Consider the following 25522-nt stretch of genomic DNA (forward strand, 5'->3'; position numbering starts at 1 on the left):
CCCCATCATGCTCCTCTAACCAACATTGGCCACAACAATTTTCTTGGAGTTTTACTTCAAGATTGGAGGAGCAGAGAAGAGACTTGGGACATTTAGCATGCATTCTTATAGTTATACCCACATCTCTGTTCTCCATACACTAGTAAACACTTTTGGGGCAATCATGTGGCACAGGGGATAGAGCTCTGGGCCAGGAGTCAGAAGGACCTGAGTTCAAATTCAGTCTCAGATGTTTAGTAACTCTGTGACCCTGGGCAAATCACTCAACATCATTTATCTCAGTTTTCTCATCTGTAAAATGAGCTGGAGAAGGAAATGGCAAACCACTCCAGTATCTCTGCCAAGAAAACCCCAAATGGGGTCACAAAGAGTTGGACACAATTGAAAATGATTAAACAACAAAGTAAACACTTTTAAACATTATTGTGAAGTTTTTCTTTTCAAAAACATGTTGGGATAAGAAGAGATTTATCTCTCTCTTTTCATTACTCTCTCATTAAGATCTCTTTGAGATGGTCTCAATACAAATTTTCCAATACATTATTAGATGATTGGTTTTCACTAGATGATACCCTTTTAAATACATTTTAAGAAGAAGAGAAAGTTCTGGCAGCATTCAGATGTGTTACCTTTTAAAAGTCATTCAATGCAATAAACATTTAGCAAGCACCTATTGTGTACAGAGCACCATGCGAAGACCTGGGGGAGATAAGACATAACTCCAATCCTCATAGAGCTTGTGCTTTTAGTAGATTACTCCCTATGGTCCCTTGAAACCCAGCACCATCACAAATTAGAATTTGGAAGAGTAAGACAAGCTCAAGAATTTTGAACTCAAGACATTTATGTTTACTATCTCCCTGAAACTGAGTTACTTCCTCTATAAAATGAGACGTCTGGTTGATTCCTCTCCGAGGACCCTTCTGGCTGCAACAGGATGTGGCATTGTCATTTCAGCAATGGTGTTTCATAGTTGGTGAATTTGCCTTTGGAACCCTGATAGAAACGATTGGGGACTGTCCAAAGTGCCCTACGTGCTGACTATGGTTTGTGGCGATGTTAGGATGCCAGGAGTAGCCACGCAGCCTTTTAGGTTAGTCAAAAATTTAATTACTTAATTTTCATGTAGAAATCTCACAAGAGTATGAACTAACCAATGCAAAACATAGATGTCAAAAAAAAATATATATATATATATATACTTACCATGTGGAGATGGAATTTGGTCACGCCAAAACAAATATTTTGTCTCAGGAAATTTATGACAATAAAAATGTCATCAGTATGCTCTGTGGTGTTTTACAGGGTGATTTATCCTCTTGCAAAAATGAAAATAGTCCAAGGCATTATGAAGAACTTCTGTTATCTTTTAAACGAGGAGGCTCCACGCAAACTTTATCACATAATATTTTGGCAGCCATGAGCCAGAGGCCGGTAAAAGTAATTGCACATAAAAACGGAGCAGGATCCGCCAATGGCAAATTAATTGTGGCTCACTCTTTCCCTGTGGTAAGTGACTTCATTGTTCAGATGCTAGCTTCCTCCTTAGACGTTCTGATATCATTTTTTTTTCTTGAGATGTAGTGGCCCTGGATGGTAAAAACTCTGAACAACTCCAGAGCTTGCAAATGATGTAATTGCTATTTTCTTTCCTACCTATATGTAAACTATTTCCTTGACCAAAGAGTTACAACAAAATGAGAAAACAGAGATAGCTTTTGTTTTGTTTTGTTTTGTTTTGCGGGGCTTGAAATATAGGGGGTTAGGGGACAATGTGCGGAGATATCAAAACTGGGAAATATTTAACAACATAAAAATACAATACAATAAAAATCACATTACATTTTAAAACTAAGCCAATGTACAGCCCACAAGGATCCTTATGTATTAATTAGTGACCCCCATTTCTTTTTGAGTTTGACACTGTTCTTGTAGGGGATAGACTGTAGGACCTGGAGGTTGGAAGACCTGGGGTCAAGTACTACCTCTGACGTTTGTCAACTCTGTGACAAATGACTTAAACTCCAAATTATTTAACTCCCCTAAGCCTCAGTTTTCTTATCTGTAAAACTGGGATTATCTTAAAGCATCAACTTTTATATGATTGTTATAAAGCTCAACAGAGATATTGGAGAGATAGATAGTTTTACGTATATATGTATACTTAGAAATACTATATATATATTTAAAAGACTAAATAAAAATGTCTTAGCTTTATACATTGGAAAGGATGCTGGATTTGTAGTGAGAGAATGTGGATTCAAATCTCAGATATGCCAGTTACTACCTGAGCAAGTCATTTACCTCATTTCCTCAAATGCATAACTTGAGGGTTAGATTATGTGATCTCAGTGGTTCCTTTAGGTTCCAAATTTCTCCTCCTATGATCCAGTTGACTTCCAGATATTCCTATGCTAGACCTAATGGATAATAGATGTGAACCTCTAATAAATTAACTACTTAATTGATTCAACATTAAGTGCCTATTATTCTTGGCCCAAAGGGAAAACATAGAAATTTAGAGAAGATGTGGTCCCTGGCCTTCAAAGAGCTTATAGTCTAGGGGCATAAGATATAGTTAACAGGTTTCTACAATATAAAGCAATAATATACTACAATATAAAATCATGAATTAATTAGAGAGGTTTTAAAAAGTTGCTGTTAAGGTTTGGGATGGGGATATTTGTTACTGAAATGGCAATATCAAGGATGTTTCACAGAGGAAATGATATATGAATTAGGCTTTAAAGAATAGGTGGAGATTTAATGCATGAGGAATATCAGGTTGGGCATTCTGGGCATGCTCTGTAGAAGAATCTGGTTATTCATTTTCTAATTGGTTTTGTGCACTTAAAGGGACTTTCAGTTAATTCCCATCCATGAGGAGCAGAAACTATGTTAAGGTACTTGTATCAGTCTGAGATCTCATTGATGTAATTACTTCCTCCATCAATGCTAGTCACAACCTGTCCATGTTTACTGACCATCCTCAGTGAGCCTTATCTAGGTCTCCCTGTATATCCAGGACAAAGGAGCCACCCAATGTTGCTGGGGGAAGGGATTTCCTCTAGCTCTTCTGACATGTAGGTACCAATGGACATACTATTTAGATATAAATAAACTATTTAGACATAAATAAATAAAATTTGTTGTCCTTTATTCTCACTATATGACTCACCCATTCCTTTTCGTGTTATACATATCTTTGGTCATATTTATAACTCACTTGGTGTATTTTCACATGGAGATTGTTTCAAATAAAAATAGACCAACAGACCAATAATCATGGTATTTGCCTAGTAAACCTCTTCTATATGAAACGCTGTATAAAGTATAAAGCTCAATGCTCAGGTAAGGTCTTAGTATTCATTTCTACCCATCCCTTCACCTTACTACAAGGTGCCTCCATACATCTGTACCCATCAGAGGACTTTTCTAGAAGGGAGAGCTAATTCTTCTGAGCTAAATCATCCAGCCAAAATGGGGACCCAGTATTTAATTGATCACCCATATATGTGTGAAGATATGTCAGTAAAACTGGAGCCTATGTTTTCAACAACACTAGTAATGGGGGGAAAAACAGAGATCACCTGTAATTAGCATATTATTAGATTGGTTTTATAGGCATTTTTGTTGAAAGATAATGGCTGATCCTTTGTTCTCTCCCTTGGGTCTTAAACTAAGACTTGCCACCTCTGGGTTCAGTAATAATTAATCCCCTTCAGAGTTTTCCAAGTGTGATCTAATTTGGATCACACCAGAGGCCAGTTAGCTTTCCAGAGACTGTGTTCTCCACACATCAATGGCACCCATTTCAGAATTCACGGGAATTTTGTGACCAAAAGATGAAGATGAGAGAGTGTCCCAAAGATGCCCAGCACACTGATGGAGAAGTGGCTGTAAGCATACATCCTGGGGAAGGTGAATCAGGAGGCTTTAGGGTTAGGCAGTCTTTTGGGCTGGTAATGTACTTTATATGATCTCACTGGGCTCTCTCAATGAGACAGAGGAGGCCTGATCTATAGTCTCATATTTAGATACAGAGGATAGTACCAGAGCTAAGCACAAGAAAACAAGGCAAGAATTGACTTGAGGTTCTTTCTTGCTTAAAAAAAAAAATAGAGGAGACAGTAAAGGAATTCTCTTTATAGTTGAACATAAATAATGTTTATTGGGAAGACATTGGTGCTCAGTGAACTAACAAAAGCTGAGGAGCCAGAGGCTCACAGGGCTTCATCTAGGCTCCATCACTGCCTGGTTTTGTGGCCTCAGGCAAACAATTTAACCCTCCTGCCCCCTTCTCCATTGTAAATTGGAGGTAATGACATTTATCATCCATTTTCCCAACAGCTTGGTCATGAAGGTTAACTAATCATTCATTTCAAAGCAGTTTGTACATAGGAAGTACTACAGGAATGCTAAGCCACATTAGAAGAACAGCATTGAATGCTCTTTTCCAGGACTCACTTCAAGCAAATACCTTGATCACAAAATGTGCTGAAATGTCCCGTGTGTGTAGGGATTTACCACCGAAACAAATGAGGGAATTGTCACAGGACGATTAAACAAATGTCACTGGAACCTATAGACTGTATGTATGTATATGCATATTGTATAGATACACACACATATACATATATATTATGCATACAGGTATATATTAACATATACACCAATATATAACACATACACACGTGCTTTATATATGTATACATATATGCATATAGGTGTACGTGTGTATATTACACACATATATACATACACATGCATGCGTGTGCATGTAGTCTACGTATGTTTGTATTATGTGTTATATGTACAGACATGCCCATATATAGACATATATGTACCTATGCACACATATATCATATGCACATCCATATCCATATATACACATGTGCTACTAGGTAATATGTTATAGTTTGGAGTAGAATTCCTGAGCATTCAATGAGTTGCTGTACCAAACTGAAGAGTGATATTCTTCATGTTTTAGTCACCATCCCTGACCTCCTACCCCACTGCCTAGATTCTTACAGTATGTATTTTCCAGCTTCTTTCAGCATGCACGACACAACTCGGTCTGACCAGAGCGGCTTCTAGACTCTACACATATGATGGTACCACCATTCTTAACCTAAATGATTTAATTTTGTGGGCTGTGAATGAATCCTTGAAACACAAAGACTCTGAAGAAAAAAAATATGTATTCCCAGAGGAGAACAAAGAAATGGTGATTCAGAGTACAGAAGGTAAGTCCAACATGGCAGAGTTGAATTAGCCCTGGAATATTAGTCAGAAGACTTGCACTCTAGCCCTGGGCTCTTTTACTTACTAGCTGTTTGAATCTGAACAGGGTGCCTTCCTTAGCCCCTTGGGCCTCAGAATTCTTCAGCTCAAAAATGATGGAGTTGGACTTGATGACCCAGAAGTCTCTTTCCTCTTTAATGTTCTTTAATTCTAGGTTTCATAGCAACTGTCATTGGATTTAAGAACTGGAAGGGATCTTAGAAATCGTCTCTCTTCCAACCTCTTAGTTAGAGATGGAGGGAACTGAGATCCCCAGAGGGCAAGTGATTTGCTGCAAATCACACAGTGAATAAATTCATTCCAACAGCATTTTTCTAGTAATGCCAGTGCCTTCTCTCTGTTGAGTGCCTCCAATTTATTGTGAAGATAACTTACGTAGAAAGAGTTTGAGTGTTGTCTCTGCCATCAAACTGTGAGCTCCTCAAGAACAAGGACTGTCTTTTGTCTTTCTTTGTCTCTTCTGAGCTTAGCACAATGCCTGGCATATTTATTATTATTCATTCATTCAATCGTATCTGACTCTTTATGACTCCATGGACCATAGCATGCCAGGCCCTTCTATCCTCCACTATCTCCTGAATTCAGTCCAAGCTGCCTCGCATATGGTAGGTGCTTAATAAATGCTTGTCCACTGGCTTACCAGTTCCATTTATGGAAAATCACTCATAAACCGAACAGGTTATTTCATTTACTTACTCTGAAATATTTCTCAAATCTCTCCCCAACCCTCCTCTCTATTCTCACTGCCTCTACCCTAATATGGAATCTTATTACCACTGCCATGGATCATTTTAATAGTCTTTACAGTCCTTGACTCTTTGTCTACTCTTTTCAATTCATCTTTCATATTGTTACCAGATTAAAATTTGTTATGCCTAGATCTGGTTGTGTCATGCCTTGGCTGAAAAATCTTCTGTGGCTGCCTATTGCCTCCTAAATGAATGGATGGATGGATGGATGAACAAATGAATGAATAAACAAGCATATGAATGAATGAATGAATATATGAATAAATAAATAGACAGATGATACTTATTGGTTGGTCCAAAATATAAATGTCCCAGAATATAGGCATTATTGCTGAAAATGGATCCCGAATGAAGCAATAAATATAGGCTTTTCCATTCAGTCACCAAATAAAACCAATTATATCTGAAATGACATTGGCCATTAGGCTATGGATAGATCATAAAAACCACTTCAAAAGATCTTGCCCTGTTGGTATGTAATCCCTGAATGAGAGTAGTAGGTTCTTACTGGGAGCTAGGTCTTATTTGCTTGCTCCCTGGCAGATTTTCAAAGTATTTATGGAAATAATATTTACAGTGAGACTCTTTTACCCACCACCTTGTACAGTGTGAAATTTCTGATATGTTTTTTCTTGCTTGGTACAAACTTCCTATGAAGAAGCCCAACTCCAACCATGGTGTCTCTCAATTTTAAAAGAAAAGATAAAAAGATAAAATTAGGAAAATTTCTCTGATTTTTAGTTGAAATAATCTTATTGTTATCTTTCTCAGATAAAAAGCCAGACCAAGGAGAAATCAAGTTATCTCCACAGACCATGATGTCAGCCTGTTTACATTCTTTCAATACTTCTTTGCTCACCCTCATTCTCAAAAATCCTATAGAAGTCTGGGTTTCATGTGGGGAACCATTTATACCTCTGGATGGTAAGAGAGAGGGAAAAAAGGGAATCAATTCCCAGTTTACTTTATGGAAAATCAATTAAATGTGTGTCCATGTCAACCTAGTGCCACATTTATGCAAAGGATGAATAGTTGGGTCTATCAATTCATATGTGCAAGAGGATGGATGGCTTCATATCCCAGATGTGCCTTTTTTTCTTACAGGAATAGAATGTTTCATCTGGGAAAATGTCTAATTTAGGTGATAAAGAGATTCTCGATGTACAAGGCTGCAAATAATGGTATACATTACAAAATAACAAATGAGTTTAATTCACCACAAGGAAGACCTGTCTGCACATCTTCATTTTTAAGAATTACCCCCTTTAGGCAATAGGTGGGTGTTTAAAAAACAAATGATTCCAAACCAGGCTTCCATCACCACTGAGTAGATTTGGGGAGCAGGAGATGAAAGATGGCCCTTGCATATGCTAAATCCTTATAATAAAGCAGTGGCTCTATTTTTTCCCCTCTTTGATTCTGCGTGGACATGCTTTAAGCTCTGTCATCTTTCAAAGGTGTTTCTTTTGATGACCCTCACCTTTTAATTACTTGTCTCTAATTGGATCTATCTCATGGACTTCCAGGGGCATTACATATTATCGGCTTGTGTGATAAATTGCTGTTGATAAGAGAATTCAAGATAAAGACCCTGGGTTTCTATGATTACAGCTTTGCAAAGATCAGAAAAACTTGAGAGAAAGAATTGGCTAAAGAAGGACAGAATTTTGGCTGATCTGGAATTCATGAAACACAAAATGAGACAGTTAAAAGGTTGGTATGGAAAAAAAAAACAGTATGTTCTGTTTAATTCAGAATATGACCTCAATTTACGGATAGATGTTTTACTCTAGATAGGTATTTAGCTAATGAACTATAGACAAAACACAGTTATGAAAGCAGTATAAATCTCACGGCTAATGCCACATTTCTTGACTATCGATTTTATTTTAATAGTCACATAGCAGACACCCTGCCCGTGTTACAAACTCAACCTGTCCCAAACTAAATTCAGCATCTTCCTCTTCTCCCTCCCACTTTTCTTCCCCCTGCCTCTTGAAATCTGCCCCTCTTCTTGACTTTCCTAGATTTGTCAATGGCTACACCAAAGAGCTAGCAAGTGATGTTGAAGAGCGCATTGGTTCCAGAGCCAAAGAACCTGGGTCCAAATAGGGCCTCTGATGCTATTCTCTCTAAGACCTTGGGCAGATGACTTGAACTCCCTGCGTCCCTGTTTCCTAATCTGTAAAATGAGGTATATGGATTAAATGACCTCGGAAGTTCTTTCTCCCTCAAGTTCTATGATCATCTCTTTCCCTGCCGATGAGCTTTCAAATCTGACAATCACTACTGACTATTTTCTTTACACTGTGACTCCATAGCCAGAGTTCTCTCCACTGACCACACTGAATCCCCAAAAAGGGATTCCTTCTCCTTTGAAACTCACTTAGCTCTTTGACCTTTCCTTTGTATTCATGATATTCTAACTTAAAGCTCTTTCAATGCATGACTCATCCCTCTGGTCATTGAGGGCAAGGCATATGACATTTTTTCATGATTGCGTCTCTGGGTTCTCATGCATGGTTTCCACAGTTAAGGGTTGGGGCCTGTATCTTCATCAAAGTAAGGAGCACCTTTGGAGCGACCTCCTTCTATCAGGGCAGATCATCACCTGCTTGATATCTTGACAGTCTCAGAGTTTCCAGGAGGCTTGGGAAATGAAGTGATTTGTTCAGGGTTATACAATCATTATATGTCAGAGGCCAGGCTTGAACCCTAGTCTTTCTAACTGGGAGGCCAACCCTCTACCCACTCTGCCATCGTACATATCCGTTGACTTTACTCTAGCAATTGTTTTCTTTGAGAGGCAGCATGGCATGAAGAGCTAGCTTTAAAGTTAGGAAGACCTTGGTTCAAGTCCTGACTGATCCCATATTGGCTGTGTGACATTGGACAAGCCACAATCTCTCAGTGTTCTAGGCACCTCTCTAAAAATTGCGGAGAAGGTGGTAACCTGCATTAGTAGAAAGAATTTCCTCATCTGGAATTTCCCTTGATATTGAATGAAATCACAGGTCCAATTCTTTATTATTTACTTTGGGGGAAAGTGGTATTCCATGCCCCACCTTAATGAATACTATTATATCACTGTACTGATTACATTATATTAATTGAAATGGGACTATGGAATCTCTTCCTTATATCTTATATGCCATTTGGGGGAGGGAATACAGTTTAAGACACATGGCCTTCCTAAAATTAATCCCTGAGCTTAATTTTCATTGTCTTAGAGACTGGCGCTAGAGTTGGTGGTTGTACTTAGATATCCCTAGGGAGATTTCCTGAAAGTGAAGGAAGTGCTCCCTCAAAGTGATATTGTCAGAGAATTAGAACCAGAAGAGACCGTAGAAAAATCTCATTGCCACAGTTTGGTCCGGACAGGTTAAGTAAGTGATTTGGCCAAGAGCACAGAAGATTTGAAACTAGATTTTCTGTTTATAGTCCTCCCTATTATGACTCTGGTAAACTTTCTACCAGACTATACCCTAAACTTTAAATGTTCTCCAAATTCTACCCCTGTATACTCTGAAGCATACCCACATTGATCTATTTTGATAAATCTATAAACCACTGTACTGCCAAAAATATAAACCATGTTCACACTTTATACCTTCCCGTTTTCCAACAAAATCCATCACCCTCACTCCCTGATCCATACACCCATCCCTGTATATACAATTGTTGTTATTGTTGTGTTGTTGAGTCACTTTTTAGTCATGTTTGACCCTTTGTGACCCCTTTCTGAGGTTTTCTTGGCAAAGATACTGGTCCAGTTGACTATTCCCTAAATACTCTTGTCCCTTCTTATTCTCTATCTTTCTATCCCTTTAATATACCATGGTTTGTCCCTCTACCGTTTCATACACAAATATAAATGCTGACATATAGACATATTTATATATTATATGAAAATACATGAATATTCATATGTACATATACAAAAGGGTAGCTACCATAACAATAATTTATAAGCACATGCAAACACACATCTTTATATACCCAAAAAGTTGGTTCATACTTGATGCATATGCGCTTGAGAGAAAGATCCACATTTCTTGACTCCTAGTTCAGCATATAATAAAATGAGAGCTGGGTATAAGATAGGGGATTGATTGTTGGCTGAAAGTGGTTGTGAATGAAATGGAATGAGTAAAATGCCACCAGATAACTGGTGTTTACTCTTTTATATGCTGATGTTATAGTTGGGGTAGGGATGGGGGTGCTTAATGGCATTTAAAAATCAACCATACTACCAATGGTCATCTTCTTAGTTATTCAGTCCACATTGACCTGCTTCCCGAACTGAGGATTGCATTTCCCCTCTCCATGTATTTGCACAGGTTATCCTGCACCTTTCTCAGCACTATCTCTTAGAAGGTCTATCTTTCTTCAAAGTTCCGAAGGTTGTACATACCATGGTTGGACTGCATAGAACCTGAGAACCAAACTAAGCTTGGAGAGGCTCATCACCTAATTGGTCATGGGGTGATGAATTCTTTCATCCACATTAACTTCTTTTTAAGATTTTTATTTATTTTATAATAATTTATAGGAAGTCTTTATTGATTCCCAAATCACTAGTGCTTTTTTCTTTCCCAAATTGCCTGGTATTGACTTACCCATATAACTATTGTATTCTCTGTGTAAAATATAAGGTACTTGAAAGCTTAGTACAGTGTCTGGCACATAGTAGGTACTTAATAAATCTTTTTTTGATTGATTGGAAGCAGCAAATGTTTTTCATTTTGTGTGTATCCCCAGCCCATAACACAGCAACTTCAACAAAGTAGGGACTTAAATTATATTGAATCAAGGCCACAAAACAGACATATATGAGTATGAGAGATGGCTCCGTAAGAAAAATAGAATTAATGTATTCCATAATCATTTGAGCAATTTTCATAGCCTTCCCTATTGGCAATCTGATGATCAGATATTATAGATCTTTGGGAAAACTTTTCCCCCAAATGGAGCCTCTTTGTGCAGTCTATGGCAGGGGTGAGCCCCACTTTTGTCTTCTATCCATGAGATTCTGATAGCCGAGTGTGAGTTCAAGTGCGACAATTTCCAAAGGACAAGTTGGCAAAGACAGATAATGCTTACAGGTTCCTGAGTGCACATGTCCTGTGTGTGGCCTTCAACCACTTAAATAATCCACTTTTGTTGTCATTAACTATATATCTTTAGAGTGATGTGCTGTATAAGTAGCTAAAGTGCATCATAAATAAAATGGCATTATGTTAAAAAGATGCTAGTAACAATTTGCTTGCTATAAATTAATAAATGCTCATTTGTGATTAGTTGGGTAAAAGAACATGTTTAATATGAAACAGATGTATATATCATACATATGCATATATATGTATATATATGTGTGTATATACCTTTTACCAATAGCATTGCTTCTATAGCTCATTGGCTGATTGAATCAATTATATTTTTCTTACTAGATCTATCAATTATATATGCATGCTTACTGTACACATGATGATCTCATTTTCCTAAAAAAATCGCCATAGATCCTAAGTGTTATGGATTTATGAGCTAGAAGGAATGCCAGAGACCACTGAGTCTAATGCCCTTAGGAACCAGGCCCTTGTTCTTTCCAATACCTTGCACTGCTCTCTCTCAGTTGGTATCACTTCAGTTTCTGATGGGTCCTAATTATTTGAGTTATATAATAATGTATGACTTTAAATGCTTCATGCAGTATGCGAGAACCCTTGCATATTGTAGTGGCCAGACCCTCAGGAAATCAAAGAAATGTCCTTGAGAAGAGGGAGGCATGAATGAAGGGGAAAAAATAGTATTAAGTCCCTACAACACGCCAGGCAGCAGCTGGTGACATGAATACAAAAGGCAGGCCATTCTTACCCTCATGTAGATCATATTCTCATAGAAAGAGACTGAACATGTGGAGGAGTGGCGGTCAAAGGAAAGAATTTTTGGAAAGAGGTTATGGGGATGATATGGTAGAGACATCCTTGGATCATTTTACACCCTCTCCAGAAGCAATGGGAGTGCTGTTTTTATTACTGTTCCCTGAGAAAGAAGTGTGTGTGTGTGTGTGTGTGTGTGTGTGTGTGTGATGTTGGCTATTCTCTAGTGGGTGCTGGCATGGAAGGATGCATGGACAGATGGATGGATTTTAATGCATGCTCTGGGGCCATCTAGAGAGAATGGGTTAAGTCAACATGTACTTCCTCATTCACTCACAAATGAGGACAACCCAGACCCAGAGAAGAATTCTAAAACTTATTGGAATAGCTCCTTTACAGATCGCATAGTCCTTATTTTAAATTAGCAGGCTAATCTCACCCCAGTGGGAATGCAAGAAAGTCTGCCTAACCACCCTGCTCACCACCTTCTACTCCAAAATATTTTCAGTTATAATTCTCTTGTTTTGAGAGTCATGAAAAGCCAGCTTTGGAATCAGGATGACCTAGGTTCAAATCCTGCCTCTGAAGCATCCTTTTTGTGTGACCCTGGGTAAATCACTTAACCTCTTAGTGCCCCAGAAAACTCTCCGGGACCATATGTTACAGAGATGTTATTCATCTGCTTTAGTGGAGGAAGTTGCTATACTAGAAATTGTCTACATTAGTGAAATCACTGGGTTGGATCTAAACAAATAAATAAACACATTATAGCCTAGTTCAAAGATTCTCAACCTGGGATTTCATGGATATATTTCAGGGGGTCCATGAACTTGGATGGGAAGAAAATTGCATCTTTATTTTCACTAACCTCTAGCTGAATATTTCCATTTCTATTAATTATGAAAATTGGCAACAAACCTTATTCTGAGAAAGGTACTGTAGGCCAAAGGGATTCATGCCAAAATAAGGTTACAAACCCCTGGGATAGTGGATAAAGGCTTGGATTTGGAGTCAGAAAGTCTTGGGTTCAAATCTAATCTTTGACACTAGCTTTGTGACCATGCATACATCACTTAGCCTCTCCTAATCTCAATTTCTTCGTCTGTAAAAAGAGATCAGTAATCCCTGTATTACTACCTCACAGCAATATCAGGCGTTAGCAGCAGCAGCAGCAGCAGCAGCATCATCATATAATAACTAGCCTAGATATAGTACTTTAAGGTTTGCAAAGTGCCTTACAAATATTACCTCATTTTATTCCCCCACCAACCTGGAAAGTAGGTGCTATTATCCTCATTTTACAGAGGAGGAAACTGAGGCACAGAGGGCCTAAGTGACTTGCCCAGGGTCACACAGCTAGTAAGAGTCTGAGGCTGTATTTGAACTCAAGGCTTCCTGAGATAATACACATAAAATGCCTTGCAAATGCTATATAAATGGGAGTTACTATTATTATTATTATTATTGACCATCTCTAAGAGACTTTACACATCAGGTCTATTTCATTAACAGTAACCCTAGACAAGTGGGAATAAACTTTGCCTTAGGATTTACACAAAAGTCTCAGAAACCTTATTTCTTTGATTGAATACCTTTTTGAAGGAACAAAGCAAACTCCTGCAGATGTTTGTAAAATGGCGAAAGAAGACATTTTAATATGCACATGTAATATTTTATTTATCTCTTCTTATACTCCTTTGTTGTATGTGGCCCATTTTTTTTAAAAAAAATGCAAAAATGGCCATGTCTTAAATCCTGGATAAACTATTTCTTAGTATCCAATATCACAGGCCGTTCTATCTTCCCAGTTTCTTTGAGAACAAAGGGTACAGAAAGGTGTCAGGAGCTAATCATGCTCCCAGGGTGTGATTAAATGGAAGCAAAAGACTCCTATCTCTTGAGTTAATATTATTTTAGAAATGCTTAATCCCCAGGCCACGAAGCTAATTGTGGGGAAAGGCTTATTATCATAGAAGAACAAAACATATGTTCCCGGTCTAATGGAGGTGATGGTGACAAGATAGGTCACCAGTGAATTCTTTCTGAGTAAATCACAGTGGAACTGGGCCATGGGTATTAGGCTCAAGAAAGGCACGGTGTTATTGCCCTGGCTAGTTAGCAGAAGAGATCTATTTATGGCTATCTGAAAGGCCTGAGCTGCAACCTCACCTTCAAGGCTCTCACAAACGTTCCAGCTTCATCTCCCCTTCTAGTGATGTATGCTCCCCCTAAACTGGGCTAACTGCCATGGCTTCAACAAATACTACACTTTTCCCGCCTCCACCCCTTTGGCCTTTTAGGGCCCCTCCACTATAAATCTTTTCATGGTATGTTCTATAAGAAAGGAACAAAAACCAACTTGTTGATGGGGAAGGAGCCCAGAGATAACTCTCTCCTATCCCAACCTCATGTTTGTCTGAATGAATGAACAAATGAATGAATGAAAAAAATCACCCATTAAGCACTTACCATATGCAAAACACTGCAATATGTACTGAAGATAGATGTAGAAAAGGAGCACAGTGTGTAGCACACAGTAAGTGCTTAGTAGATGCCCTACCTGACCTAATGCAGTCCATGCTCTTGAGAAACTCACATCCAAATCACAAGGACAATTCTACCCAGTTCAATTTTAGCCCAGTCCAAAAGCCACTGCCTCCAAGGAGCACAGAATCTTCTTGGTTTGAGCTTTTGTATGCCCACGATGAATGAATCAGTGAGCAAACTGTAGAAGCCAGCGGTCCCTCATGCCACCCCCAAACAATCCTGTTTCTCCTACTGTCTTGGAAAGGCAACTTTGCATAGTGGTGAGAGTATTGGATTTGGAGTCAGAAAAATACTTTTTAGTTTCAAATACTTCCTCCAGCTCTTACTAACAGGGTGGCTAGGGACAAATCACATCACTTATTTGAGCCTTTGGCAGTGCTTCGACTATGTACACATTATAGATGGGATCCAGTCTATCTTGTAATTCCCATACTGACACAAATCCCAGATCCTTCATGTATAACCATCTTCACTATGACCAGGGGCCATCATGGATATGGTGCTCACCTTGGAGTCAGGAACACCTAATTTTGACACCTATGATCTGTGTCACTCTGGACAAGTCACTTCTCCATCCCTCAGCTTCAGTTTCCTATTATAGAATTATAACTAAACTATATATGTATACTATATTATATATATTCTCTATATGGTAATATACTATATAGGCTATATAATAATATACCATGTAGTATATATGATCATAAATGTGCTAATAATAGCACCTCCCAGGGTTGTCATGAGGATCAAATGAAACCATATTTATAATGCACTTTTTAAACCTTAAACCTTCTAGAAATGTTAGAGGTTATTATTTAGCGGGAGGTATAAGCAAAGCACAAATAAAAAGTCTGATTCACGTAAAATCGAAAAGCCTGTACTTACTTGAAAACTTAGAATTTCTGAATTCTCCTTCTAGGGCGACGAGTCTTTAAGAGTAAACTTGGAAAAGTGATTTACACCAATAGCCCTGCTAGGCACACGGTAGTCAAAGGTAACTGGATGGAGCCCACTCAAGAGGAGAGGAAGTTACTGAAGCACATAGTAAGTGCTGAGGTATGTCAGAACTCAGCCATGACTCCTGCTTCTCTACCAACATCTAAAACAAGGTTGAATTGAAATGCATCTTTGAACTACCTCCACGTCTGGTCAGTTAAGAGTGGTTATAAAGTTGGCATTTGAAGCATACCTAAATGGATGGACAACTTCAATTGAAGTGTGTTTTGTTTGAATGGGGAACGCGAATTATGACCTTAGCAAAGACGAGAAAAAGGCCCAGTGGATATGTACATAGGCAATTACACTGAGTACCCGAAAGATGAGTCTTTTGGCTTCATTGCTCATCACTCCTAAGGGTCTGTCTCAATATGTGAAAAGAGCAAAGAGTGAAAAACTAATTGCAATGGAGACATTCAGAAGTGTGAAATTCAGAAAGTGGTTTCAATCCATATGGTTAATCAGTCAGGATTGCTGTTCATAAAAGAGGAGGGAAGAGAAAGGTCAGCTCTAGTGAGATGATTGGTGATGGGGACCTGTGAAAAAATGCCACATTTCCTCCCCTCCCCCATTCTTTGGAGACGTTTCCAACCAAATGTGCTGTCCCTACGTTGGAAGATTTCTCAAAGTTCTCGAAGATTTCTCAAAGGTACAGAGAAGTACAAGTCAAGGTTCTTGGGGAAATATGACATATCAGAAATAGGATTTCTCACAAGACCAAGGAGGCTGAAATACTGGCCAGAAGATGAGTGCACATTAGTGAATTGTTGTGAGCTTAAAGATGAATTGGAGCTCTGCCTGAGAGCAATCCAGAAATGTGTGTATATGTGTAGCTTAAGCAAGTGAGGACCCAGATTCTGAATCACAAAGCTTCCTTAAGAGGCTTTTCAGATAACAGAAATACTGTTGTGATTCTATTTAAAATACACATGGACTCACACACATATGTCCACACAAAACTGCACATAAACATATGCAGAAACCACATAGAAATCACTTATTCATATGTTTAATATGAATGTATATGTAGAGCCTATATCAGATTGCACACCATCTTGGGGAGGAGAGGTAGAGGGACAAAATTTAGAACTCACTATGGAAGTGAATGTTGAAAACTAAAAATAAATTAATTAATAAAAAAAGAAATCATCTATTCAAAGGGTTGAGTACTTACTGTTTAGAAAACTATCTCTCCTTCATGCCTTCCGTGCTTCCTCTTAATGTAATAGATGGGCACTTGTGTATGAATTAATAGTAGGAGATGGCCTAGAACTGGGAGATACGTACAGTAGTCTGTCCATGTCTCTGTGACTCTCTCTCTCTCTCCCTCTGCTCCCCCTCATATATATGTATATAGACACACATACGCATATATTTATGTAGCTGCACATACTGAATAATGTGCTGAGTCTAGTGTTGGAAAGAGCTGGATTCCAATCCTGCCTTGTACACTTATTAGCTGTGTGATCCCAGACAAGTCACTTAATCTCTGTCTGTCTCAGTTTCTTATCTCTGAAATGGGAGTGATAATAGTACCTACTTCCCACGGTAGTTAAATAAGATAATATTCATAAAGGGTTTTAAAGACTTTGAAGTGTTCTAAAATGCTAGCTATGATTATTAGTACTATTGCTTGGGAAGTTATTTTTTGCCCCAGGTTGTTTCATCTGATTAGGTTTGGTTCCTATATTGTTGATGATAAAGTAAATACATGTCAGTTGTTCTCTTTATTTGTTTTCTAACATCCCCACTCGCTTTCTTGATTCTTCACAGAATCCTCAATCTTCCCTAAGCTAAGGTCACTAATGTGGCGGTCCCTCATGCTCTTCTCTCACCAGGCACACCTTTCTGAGGTCCGGAGCCAGCAGACCAAACGCCATTCTCCAGGGTCAATAAAACAGTCCAACCTGTACATTCAGCCCAACACAAAAAGAGTCTTCGCCTACCTCAATGGTCGTGAACATGAAGATGTCGTTTATGCCTGGGGCAGATCCATTGCAGAGGTAAAATTCTGGGAGAGGCCATCAACTCAGAGGATGTCTGGTGCTCAGGAAGAATTCTGAATCTCGGGGAACACAGTCATGCATTGCCTTGAGTCTTTTAATTTTCCCTGATAATACACAAATGAGGAATGATGCTAGGTGCCAAAAAAGAACGAGGATGCAGGTGCCCAACTACATACTCTATATGTATTCATATACTGCATAGTGCATTTATTAATATACCATGTAGCATATATAATAATAAATATGCTATATATAGTAATATACTATACAATATATAATTTACTAAATAGTAATATATATATACAATATATAATAATATCTAGAATGATAATGCTATATTTAGTATATATAATAATATACTATTTAGCATATATATTTGTTGTTATTTGGTTGTTTTCAGTTGTGTCTGAATCTTCCTGACCCCATTTGGGGTTTGCTTGACAAAGATACTAGAGTAGTTTTCCGTTTCCTTCTTCAGCTCATTTTACAGGAGAGGAAATTGAGGCAAACAGGGTGAAGTGACTTGCTCAGGGTCACATAGTAAATATCTGAGGCCATATTTAAACTCAAGTCCTCCTGATTCTAGGCCTGGCACTTTATCCACTGAGCCACCTAGCTGCTGTGTGTGTGTATACAAAATACATACACATATATGTGTATGTATTACTCTATGTATATATTTAGAAATTTGTGTGTTATCTCCTCCATTAGAATGTAAAGTCCTTGAAGGCAGGTACCATTTCACTTTTGTATCCCCACTGCTTTGTGTGGTGGCTGATACCTAGGAGGTGCGTAATAAATGCTAGTTGATTGATTGCTAATATACTTTGTAAATTGCAACATGGTATATAAAATTCTATTCTTGGGTCCAAAAAATCCTCTTCACTGGATAGAGTGAAGACATAGTGAGACAATAGTATGTGTTTAACAAAATCAGACTTTTAGTGAACTGCAAAGTCAAAATGAGTCAACAGTTCAATATGGCAGCCATAAAAGCTAGCGCTCCACTGCATTGAGAAAGATAATTTCCCCAGGATGAGGGAAGTGATGATCTTGCTGTATTCTGATGAGATCACAGCAAAAGGACCATGACCAGTTCTGGGCACCGTATTACCAAACTAGAGGGTCTCCCATATGAGGTTGGTCAAGACGGTAAGAGGTCTAGAGACTAGCCCGTGCAGAAGAGTGAATTGAACTGATTATGGAGGCAAAGGACCTGGATTCAAATCCCTGCCTTATTATATCCTATTCATGTGACCTCAGGTGATTGATTTCCCCCATTCAGCGTACTGCTCCTCATCTGCGCAGTGAGGGTGTTGGACTATGTCATCTGTGAGGCTCCTATACCATGCTGCAAAAGTATTAGGTAAAGTGACTTGGACTGTTTGGCAGAGATAAGAGAAACGTTGCAGAGATATGACGGTTGCCTTCAAATACTTAAAGGTATTTTGTGTTAATAAAGTCTTTGGAGGGCAGAACTGGGGACAGTGAGTGGAAGTTACAGAAAATTCATTTTCTAATGTAACAAGATCCAAACAATCAGAGCTGTCCCAAAGCGAAATGGGTTGCTTGGGCAAGTGGGAGGTCAGAGGTGGAAGGTTTTCAAGCAAAGGCTAGATGACCACTTTTCAGGTATTTTATAGAGGGGATGCGAAGTCAGGAATGGGTTGGACTAGATGACCTTTGTTGTGCCTTTCAATTCTGAATCTTGTTGTAACTCTCAGCTGTAACTATTATTGTCATTACTTTGGTCAAGATCCTCTAGGGGGCATATAAAAAAATTATAGTCCTTAGCCTCGAAGAACATATTATAGAGTTAGTAAAATAGAGAAATACATATAAAAAGACAGGCAGCTAGGTGACGTAGTAGATTAGAGTATCGGATATAGAGTCAGGAAGACCTGAGTTCAGATCTTGGCTCAGACACTAATGAGCTGTGCTTGAAAAGCAATGAATTAACCTCAGTTATAATTATTACAGGGCAGCTATGTGGCTTAGTGGATAGAATGTTGGGCCTGGCCAGAGTCAGGAAAACCTGAGTTCAAATCTGACCTTGGACATTTACTAACTGTGTGGTGCTGGGCAAGTCATTTAACCCTGTTTGCCTCATTTTCCTCATCTGTAAAATGATCTGGAGGAAATGGCAAACTACTCCACTATCTCTGCCAAGAAAACCCCAAATTGGGTCACAAAGGATCAGTCATGAATGAAATAACTGAACAACAAAAATAATTTTTAGTAAAACCAAATGAGCGACCAACTGGTCTAGCCAGTGTTCATTGTAGAATTCCTTGGGAGGAAGAGATCACTTGTGGTTAGGATAATGGGGGAAAACAATGCAGGGGTGAGACTTGAGTTGGCCCTTGAAGGATAGATAAGATTCATGTAGACAGACCATCTATGACCAGGGAAACAGCACAGGTGCAATGACGTGTCTTTATACAGAATGTTTATACTTCAGAGAGAAGAACAGTATGGCTGGAGTGGGATGTGAATTCAAGGGACCAGACAGAGAGGAATCTACAAAGATAGTCAGGCTCATACTGGAGAGGGCTTGATTACTAGACTGAGGTCATCGCTGATGGCATTTGAATAGTTGAAAGACATAATAAAAGTGTTATTTAGGAAGATCAATATGACCAGGGTGTGTAATACAGATAATTACTGACTAATGTAAAAAGTTATCCAGGTTTCATGTACTCCTTTGAAATATTTTTTGAAGTCATCTTTGATCTCTTCAGTTTTGTCTCTAAGATATCTACTTTAGGGCCCTTTTAAGGAACTGAATGAAATTCTTAGTGATCAGTCATACTTCATGCATTAGTCCATTAAGTAAACATTTATTAAGTGCTTGCTTCAAGAAAGACATGGTGGTAGACCTTGGACATGTTTCAAGAATATTTTCCAGATTTGTGATTTCATCAGTGTTGAGAAAACATTGTGGAAATTCCCTCCCCAGCGTAGAATGATCTATCTCCAGTTTATAGTCCTAGAAGATTGCTGGGGAGAACTGAGGGATTAAGGAATTTGCCTATGACCACATAGCTAGTGCACATCAGAGGCAGGGCTGGACCCAGGTCTTCTTGACTCCAAGCCTACTGTCTATACATTATTACACTCCCTTGTCTAGATCTTTATGATACAAAGACAAGAACATAACACTACCTACCTTCAGGGAGCATATATTCTACTAAGGGATAATACTGTGCCCTCAGTTCTAGGCTGGGTTTCTAGTTTTATCATTCATGAGCCCCCACCTATGTGTCTACCATTAATAATCATCCAGTAGATTGACTTAACTTTAAGCGAAAGTATTTGCTGAGATAGTATAATACCATTTGATATAAAATATTTCTACCAAAAGCCTGGAGTGTACACTCTGACAAATATATGCAAGTCCTTGGGAAGAGTGAGTGCAGACTAAGGGAATAGGGACGTGTGTAGGATATATGTGTGGCAGACAGGTAATTGAAGTTCTTTCTTGAGTTCCTAGTTGGCATTCTTCCCTAGTACAAGGAGACATATTCCTTGAAGCTGCCTCCTTCCTTGGGTGACTGCTTTTCACTATCCATTTCTCCTTGGTGTGTCACTCTGTTCTCAGCTGAGTTTGTTGTGTGCTTTGAGATGGGAACAAAATGACATCCAAGGACAGACAGATACTAGCAGACAGGCACCTGAGGAAGGAGACAGTTGATTTTAGCTTGATGCATTTACTATCTGCTATAGATGACATGGTCAGTCTGGAGAGGAAGAGAAATAAAGTAATTTCTTTAGTAATTCTGTCTCAGGGGTTGGGCTTCAATTTTGGATCCTGAATCCTTAATTTGTGAACTTGGAGTCCTTCAAGACTAAACTGATTTACTGCTGGACTGACTCACAGTTGGACTGACTGTTCTGTGTCTACATAGCTAGAGAGGTACGTCTAATTCTTTCAGGCAATCACAAGATACTTCCTGTGTGGCATCATCTGCCTTTATACAAAAATCACAGAGCTATATAATCTCTTCAGATTAAGGACTCTTAAATGTAGGAAAAATATGCCTTCAACATCTAGTTTACTCTGTTTATTAAAGGTGTCCGGACCTTCTGTGATTACATTAATTGAGGACCTTACCCTTTTTACAAAAAGATAGGAAAGACCTACCACATGGGAGAAGTCAGTAGATAGGGAGAGTTTGAACATGGCAAGGATGAGGGGAAGTTGATCAATGGGACATATTCCTAAGGGAGATGGGAAGGGATAGGATCACAGATTGCAAGAAGAGGGGCCATCTTTTTGTCAAAGTCTAAATCAACAGGCTTCAAAGCAAGGTTGAGAAATGATATTTGTGGTGTAGCATGGAGAAGAAGATGGAACTCACAACAGATGGCCTCCATCTTCTTGTTATAATAGGAAGTAAGTTCCTCTCTTAAGACAGACAGAATGAAGGGCAGAGTATGAGGGGCTTGAGGAGGGAAGAGAAAGTTTGGAATAGCTATTGGGGGTGTGTGCAATCGAATTAATCATGGGAAAACAGAAGGATTGTCATGTAGCAGTGGGGGCCAGATGAAATTAGATCATACACATTTGTAGTGAATCTAGTTGGCTTAATCATATGAGTTCTGCCAGTGGTATTTAGCAGCTTTTGGGCAGGAATGAAGAAGTCACATGGCAGAATAAGTCACTGGGTTGAGAGTTTGTCAAAGGGTGTTGATAGGGTAAGGGGGCAATGAAGAGTGGAGTGGAGTGTAAGGCTGATCTTGCTTAACTATAGGATCAAATTTATGAAGGGAAGCAAAATGAGGTTACATGATGTACTGGAAGAACAGGAAATTGTGGAGTGGCTGGTAGTCATGGAGAGGATAAAAATAGACTTGGTAAGAGTGAGGCAAAGGGAGAGATGGAAAGATAAGAGGCTGTGGCTCGAAAGAAAAAAAGTCATAATTCAATATGTTGGAGACAGAGCAGTTATGGGTAAGGTGAGATTACCAGTATGATCAGCCCTGTGTGTAGATGAGGCAGAGTGAAGATTAACACATAGGAGATTGTCCAGCGGCAGGACAGATGGTAAGGCCCAGTGGTCTGGATAGCAAGTAACCCAATTAAGCTGGAGTGTAGAGGAAGATAAGGCTGATGTGCAAATACATCTTTACTGTCATTACAATTGATAAAACTGTATCCATGTGGTGGTGAGAACTCTGGTGGCAAGAACTTTCTTTTCCAGGTTGACAATATCTACATAATATGTGTGTCTATGTGCGTGTATGTGTGTACATATATATATATATACATATATAATATGTATGTATGTATGTGTGTATGTATATATGTCTGTATGTGATAATATTGTAATAATTTTTTATATTGCATATTGCACATAGGATACCCAATAGCCATGGCTGCTGAAGAGGTATAGACTGTAGGCCCAGCAGATACAGCTCTTAGGACCATATCTCCATGGAGGCTATTCCTTTAATTGATGGAATTTGAGTCAGACTGGACTGAGGGCCAGTGGCATAGGGGAAGTTGCTATTCATGGGGTTCTTGGGGACCTTAGTGGTCATTTCCATAGCACTCAAGGGGAAATGTTTGTCTTCCTTATGCCACCTTCTGTCTCTGTGTGGGGCATCTCTCTGTTTCAGCCAGCCTGGCTTGATGAGTAATTCAGATTTTTTTCTATGAAAGCAGAGAGTTTATATAGAAAAAGGACTCTGTGTAGAATAAATAGGGGATCGAAAAAATGAAGGGCTCTGATTTCATTAAAGGAATAGAGATGTTCAATAATACATATCAGCCCTTGTTCAAAACAAACTAGCACCACCATCAAAAACCCTTTATTGACTTTCCCTTTACCTGCTGAATAAAGATAAAATTCCTTAGACTGGAAAGATTGGTCAAAGCCAGGATGCAGAGGGACCAATCTTTCCAGCTTTGGGTCACATAACTTCCATCTCATGTTTTAGCCAAACTAGATGACTTCTCACCCCTGAACATGTTCGTTCTATTTTGGCTTTCCCATTTCTGTACCTTGTCCACAATATTTGCCTTGAATGCCCTCCCTCTGTCCACCTCTGACGCTTGAAATCCCTACCCTTCCTTTATGTCTTAGATCAAATCTCCTCCATGACATTTTCTTTGATCCCACCCATCCCCAGAAGGAAGAGAATTCTGGCTCATCTGAAATCACAGCATTTTATAATCTTCTCAGAAACTTATAAGAAACAGAATCATATAGTGGACAGAGAGTCAGAAGTTATAGGTTCACATCCTGCCTTTGACATATACAAGCTATGTGACTCTGGGAAAAATCACTTAACCTCTCAGTGGCCCAGAAAACTCTCTGAGCCTATACGTCGGAGTTGCCCAGGTGCTTTGATGGAGTGAGCTTCCTCACCGGGAAACTCCCTATGAAGTAATTAACATTGTGAAATTCAATAGGAATAGAGTCTTACACTTGGATGTAAAAAAAAATCAATTTCACAAATACAAGGTAGGGGAGGCATGAATAGTTGGCAGATTTTTTTCCTCTGAAAAAGATTTGGGATTTGTAGTAGATTGAAAGCTCAAAATGAGTTAGTAGGATTTTAAAAAAATAGTGATTTTGGGGCTACATTAACAGAGGTCCAGCTTCCAGGAATCAGGCAATAATCCCACTGCACTCTGCCAATCTCCCCTTAAACCCCATCTGGAGCATGGGGGTCAATCCTGGGCATCATGGTTTAACAAAGACATTAATAAGCTGTAGAGTATCTCAAGGAAGGCAAACAGAATGACGAAGGACCCTGAGATTATGTCATATGAAAATCAGTTGAAGGAAGTGAGCATGTTTACTTTACAGAAAAGAGGACCCAGGGAGTGTATTGTAGTCATCTTCAAATATTTGAAGGGCCATCATATGGAGAAGAGATCAGTTCTGTTCTATTTGGTCCCAGAGGGTAAAACAAGGAAGAATTTGTAGAAGTCCTACAAAATCAAATACAGATTGAATGTCAGGAAAAACATCACAACAATTAGGGCTGCCCCAGAGTGTATTGGGCTACCTTGAGTGGTGTTGAGTTCCTTACCTTTGCAGGTTTTCAAGCAGAGGGTGGATCACCACTTGGGGAATCTATTGTGGTAGAGATTCCTTTTGTGGAACTATTGGATTAAATGGCTGCTGAGTTGCTTTTCATCACTCAAATGTCGTGTGTCTGTAATCCTTGGAGTCCTTGTACAAATGAAACTACAGGTCCAGATTAAAAAAACAAAACAAAACAGAAACAAAAAACAAAGCATATTCCAGTGGGTGTTATATTTATCCATATGCACATCTTATTTCTGACTATCAGGTGATTAAAAACTTCAAGCACAGGGGCAGATTCTTCTTTATTTCCTTTTGTATCTTCCTAGAATAGTTCATTGTCCACAGTAAACCTTAATAAATATTTGTTGAATGAATGAATGGTCCTGGTACCAGATGAATGAGAAATACAGTAGAACCCATATTTCAGTATTTTTCTCTGTGCATTTCATATAGCAAATCAAACTAGGGCTACCCAAAATTTTGGTGCTGGCCCAGCCTTCTCTTTATTTTTCTCATAAACGTGAAAAGTCCAGCCAATTCAGCAACTTTCTACTCACCTTTTTCTACCCACCTTTGCCAAAATGACTCTTCTCTGCAGGTGGTCCCATCTCTTCCCAGTACACCAGAACAGCTCTCTCCTCTGGGTTTAGTAGCTGAATCTTCAAGCCCAGAGCTTTTCTGTGACTTAGCATCATAGACTTTAGAGTTGGAGGAGATCACAGAGGTCATACCGTCTACCTCCCCGCCCTCTGTCTCCCTCATTTTATAGATGCTGCATCTGAAGCACAGACAAGTTAGGCGACGTGCCTAAGGTCACGAGTGTAGTTAAGTCACAGCTGTGATTTGAAGCCAGGTCCTCAGATACCAGAACCAGTGTACTCTGCTGTCTGGCCAAGCTTTGTCTGGTCCTAAAGGACTGATCTCCTCCTACATCTGTAGCATCTCTCTCTACCCACTTTGATGAGACTTCAATGGATCTGTGATCTTGTCGATGTGGG

The 25522-nt window shown here is 39.0% G+C and overlaps 1 protein-coding gene across 1 annotated transcript in view; it reads left to right on the plus strand.

The window, feature by feature from the left end:
• Window positions 1-25522, plus strand: part of DCDC1 (doublecortin domain containing 1) — a 108472-nt gene that overhangs the window by 26981 nt on the left and 55969 nt on the right. Inside the window, exons 8-13 of the mRNA XM_027837756.1 lie at window positions 1306-1509; window positions 5048-5246; window positions 6825-6977; window positions 7665-7766; window positions 15399-15535; window positions 17314-17478. Coding sequence (XP_027693557.1) covers window positions 1306-1509; window positions 5048-5246; window positions 6825-6977; window positions 7665-7766; window positions 15399-15535; window positions 17314-17478 — 960 coding nt within the window. The remainder of the gene's footprint in view (window positions 1-1305; window positions 1510-5047; window positions 5247-6824; window positions 6978-7664; window positions 7767-15398; window positions 15536-17313; window positions 17479-25522) is intronic.

Source organism: Vombatus ursinus, unplaced genomic scaffold (genome assembly GCF_900497805.2).
Source record: "Vombatus ursinus unplaced genomic scaffold, bare-nosed wombat genome assembly UNPS02014822.1, whole genome shotgun sequence".
NCBI classification, from domain to species: domain Eukaryota; kingdom Metazoa; phylum Chordata; class Mammalia; order Diprotodontia; family Vombatidae; genus Vombatus; species Vombatus ursinus.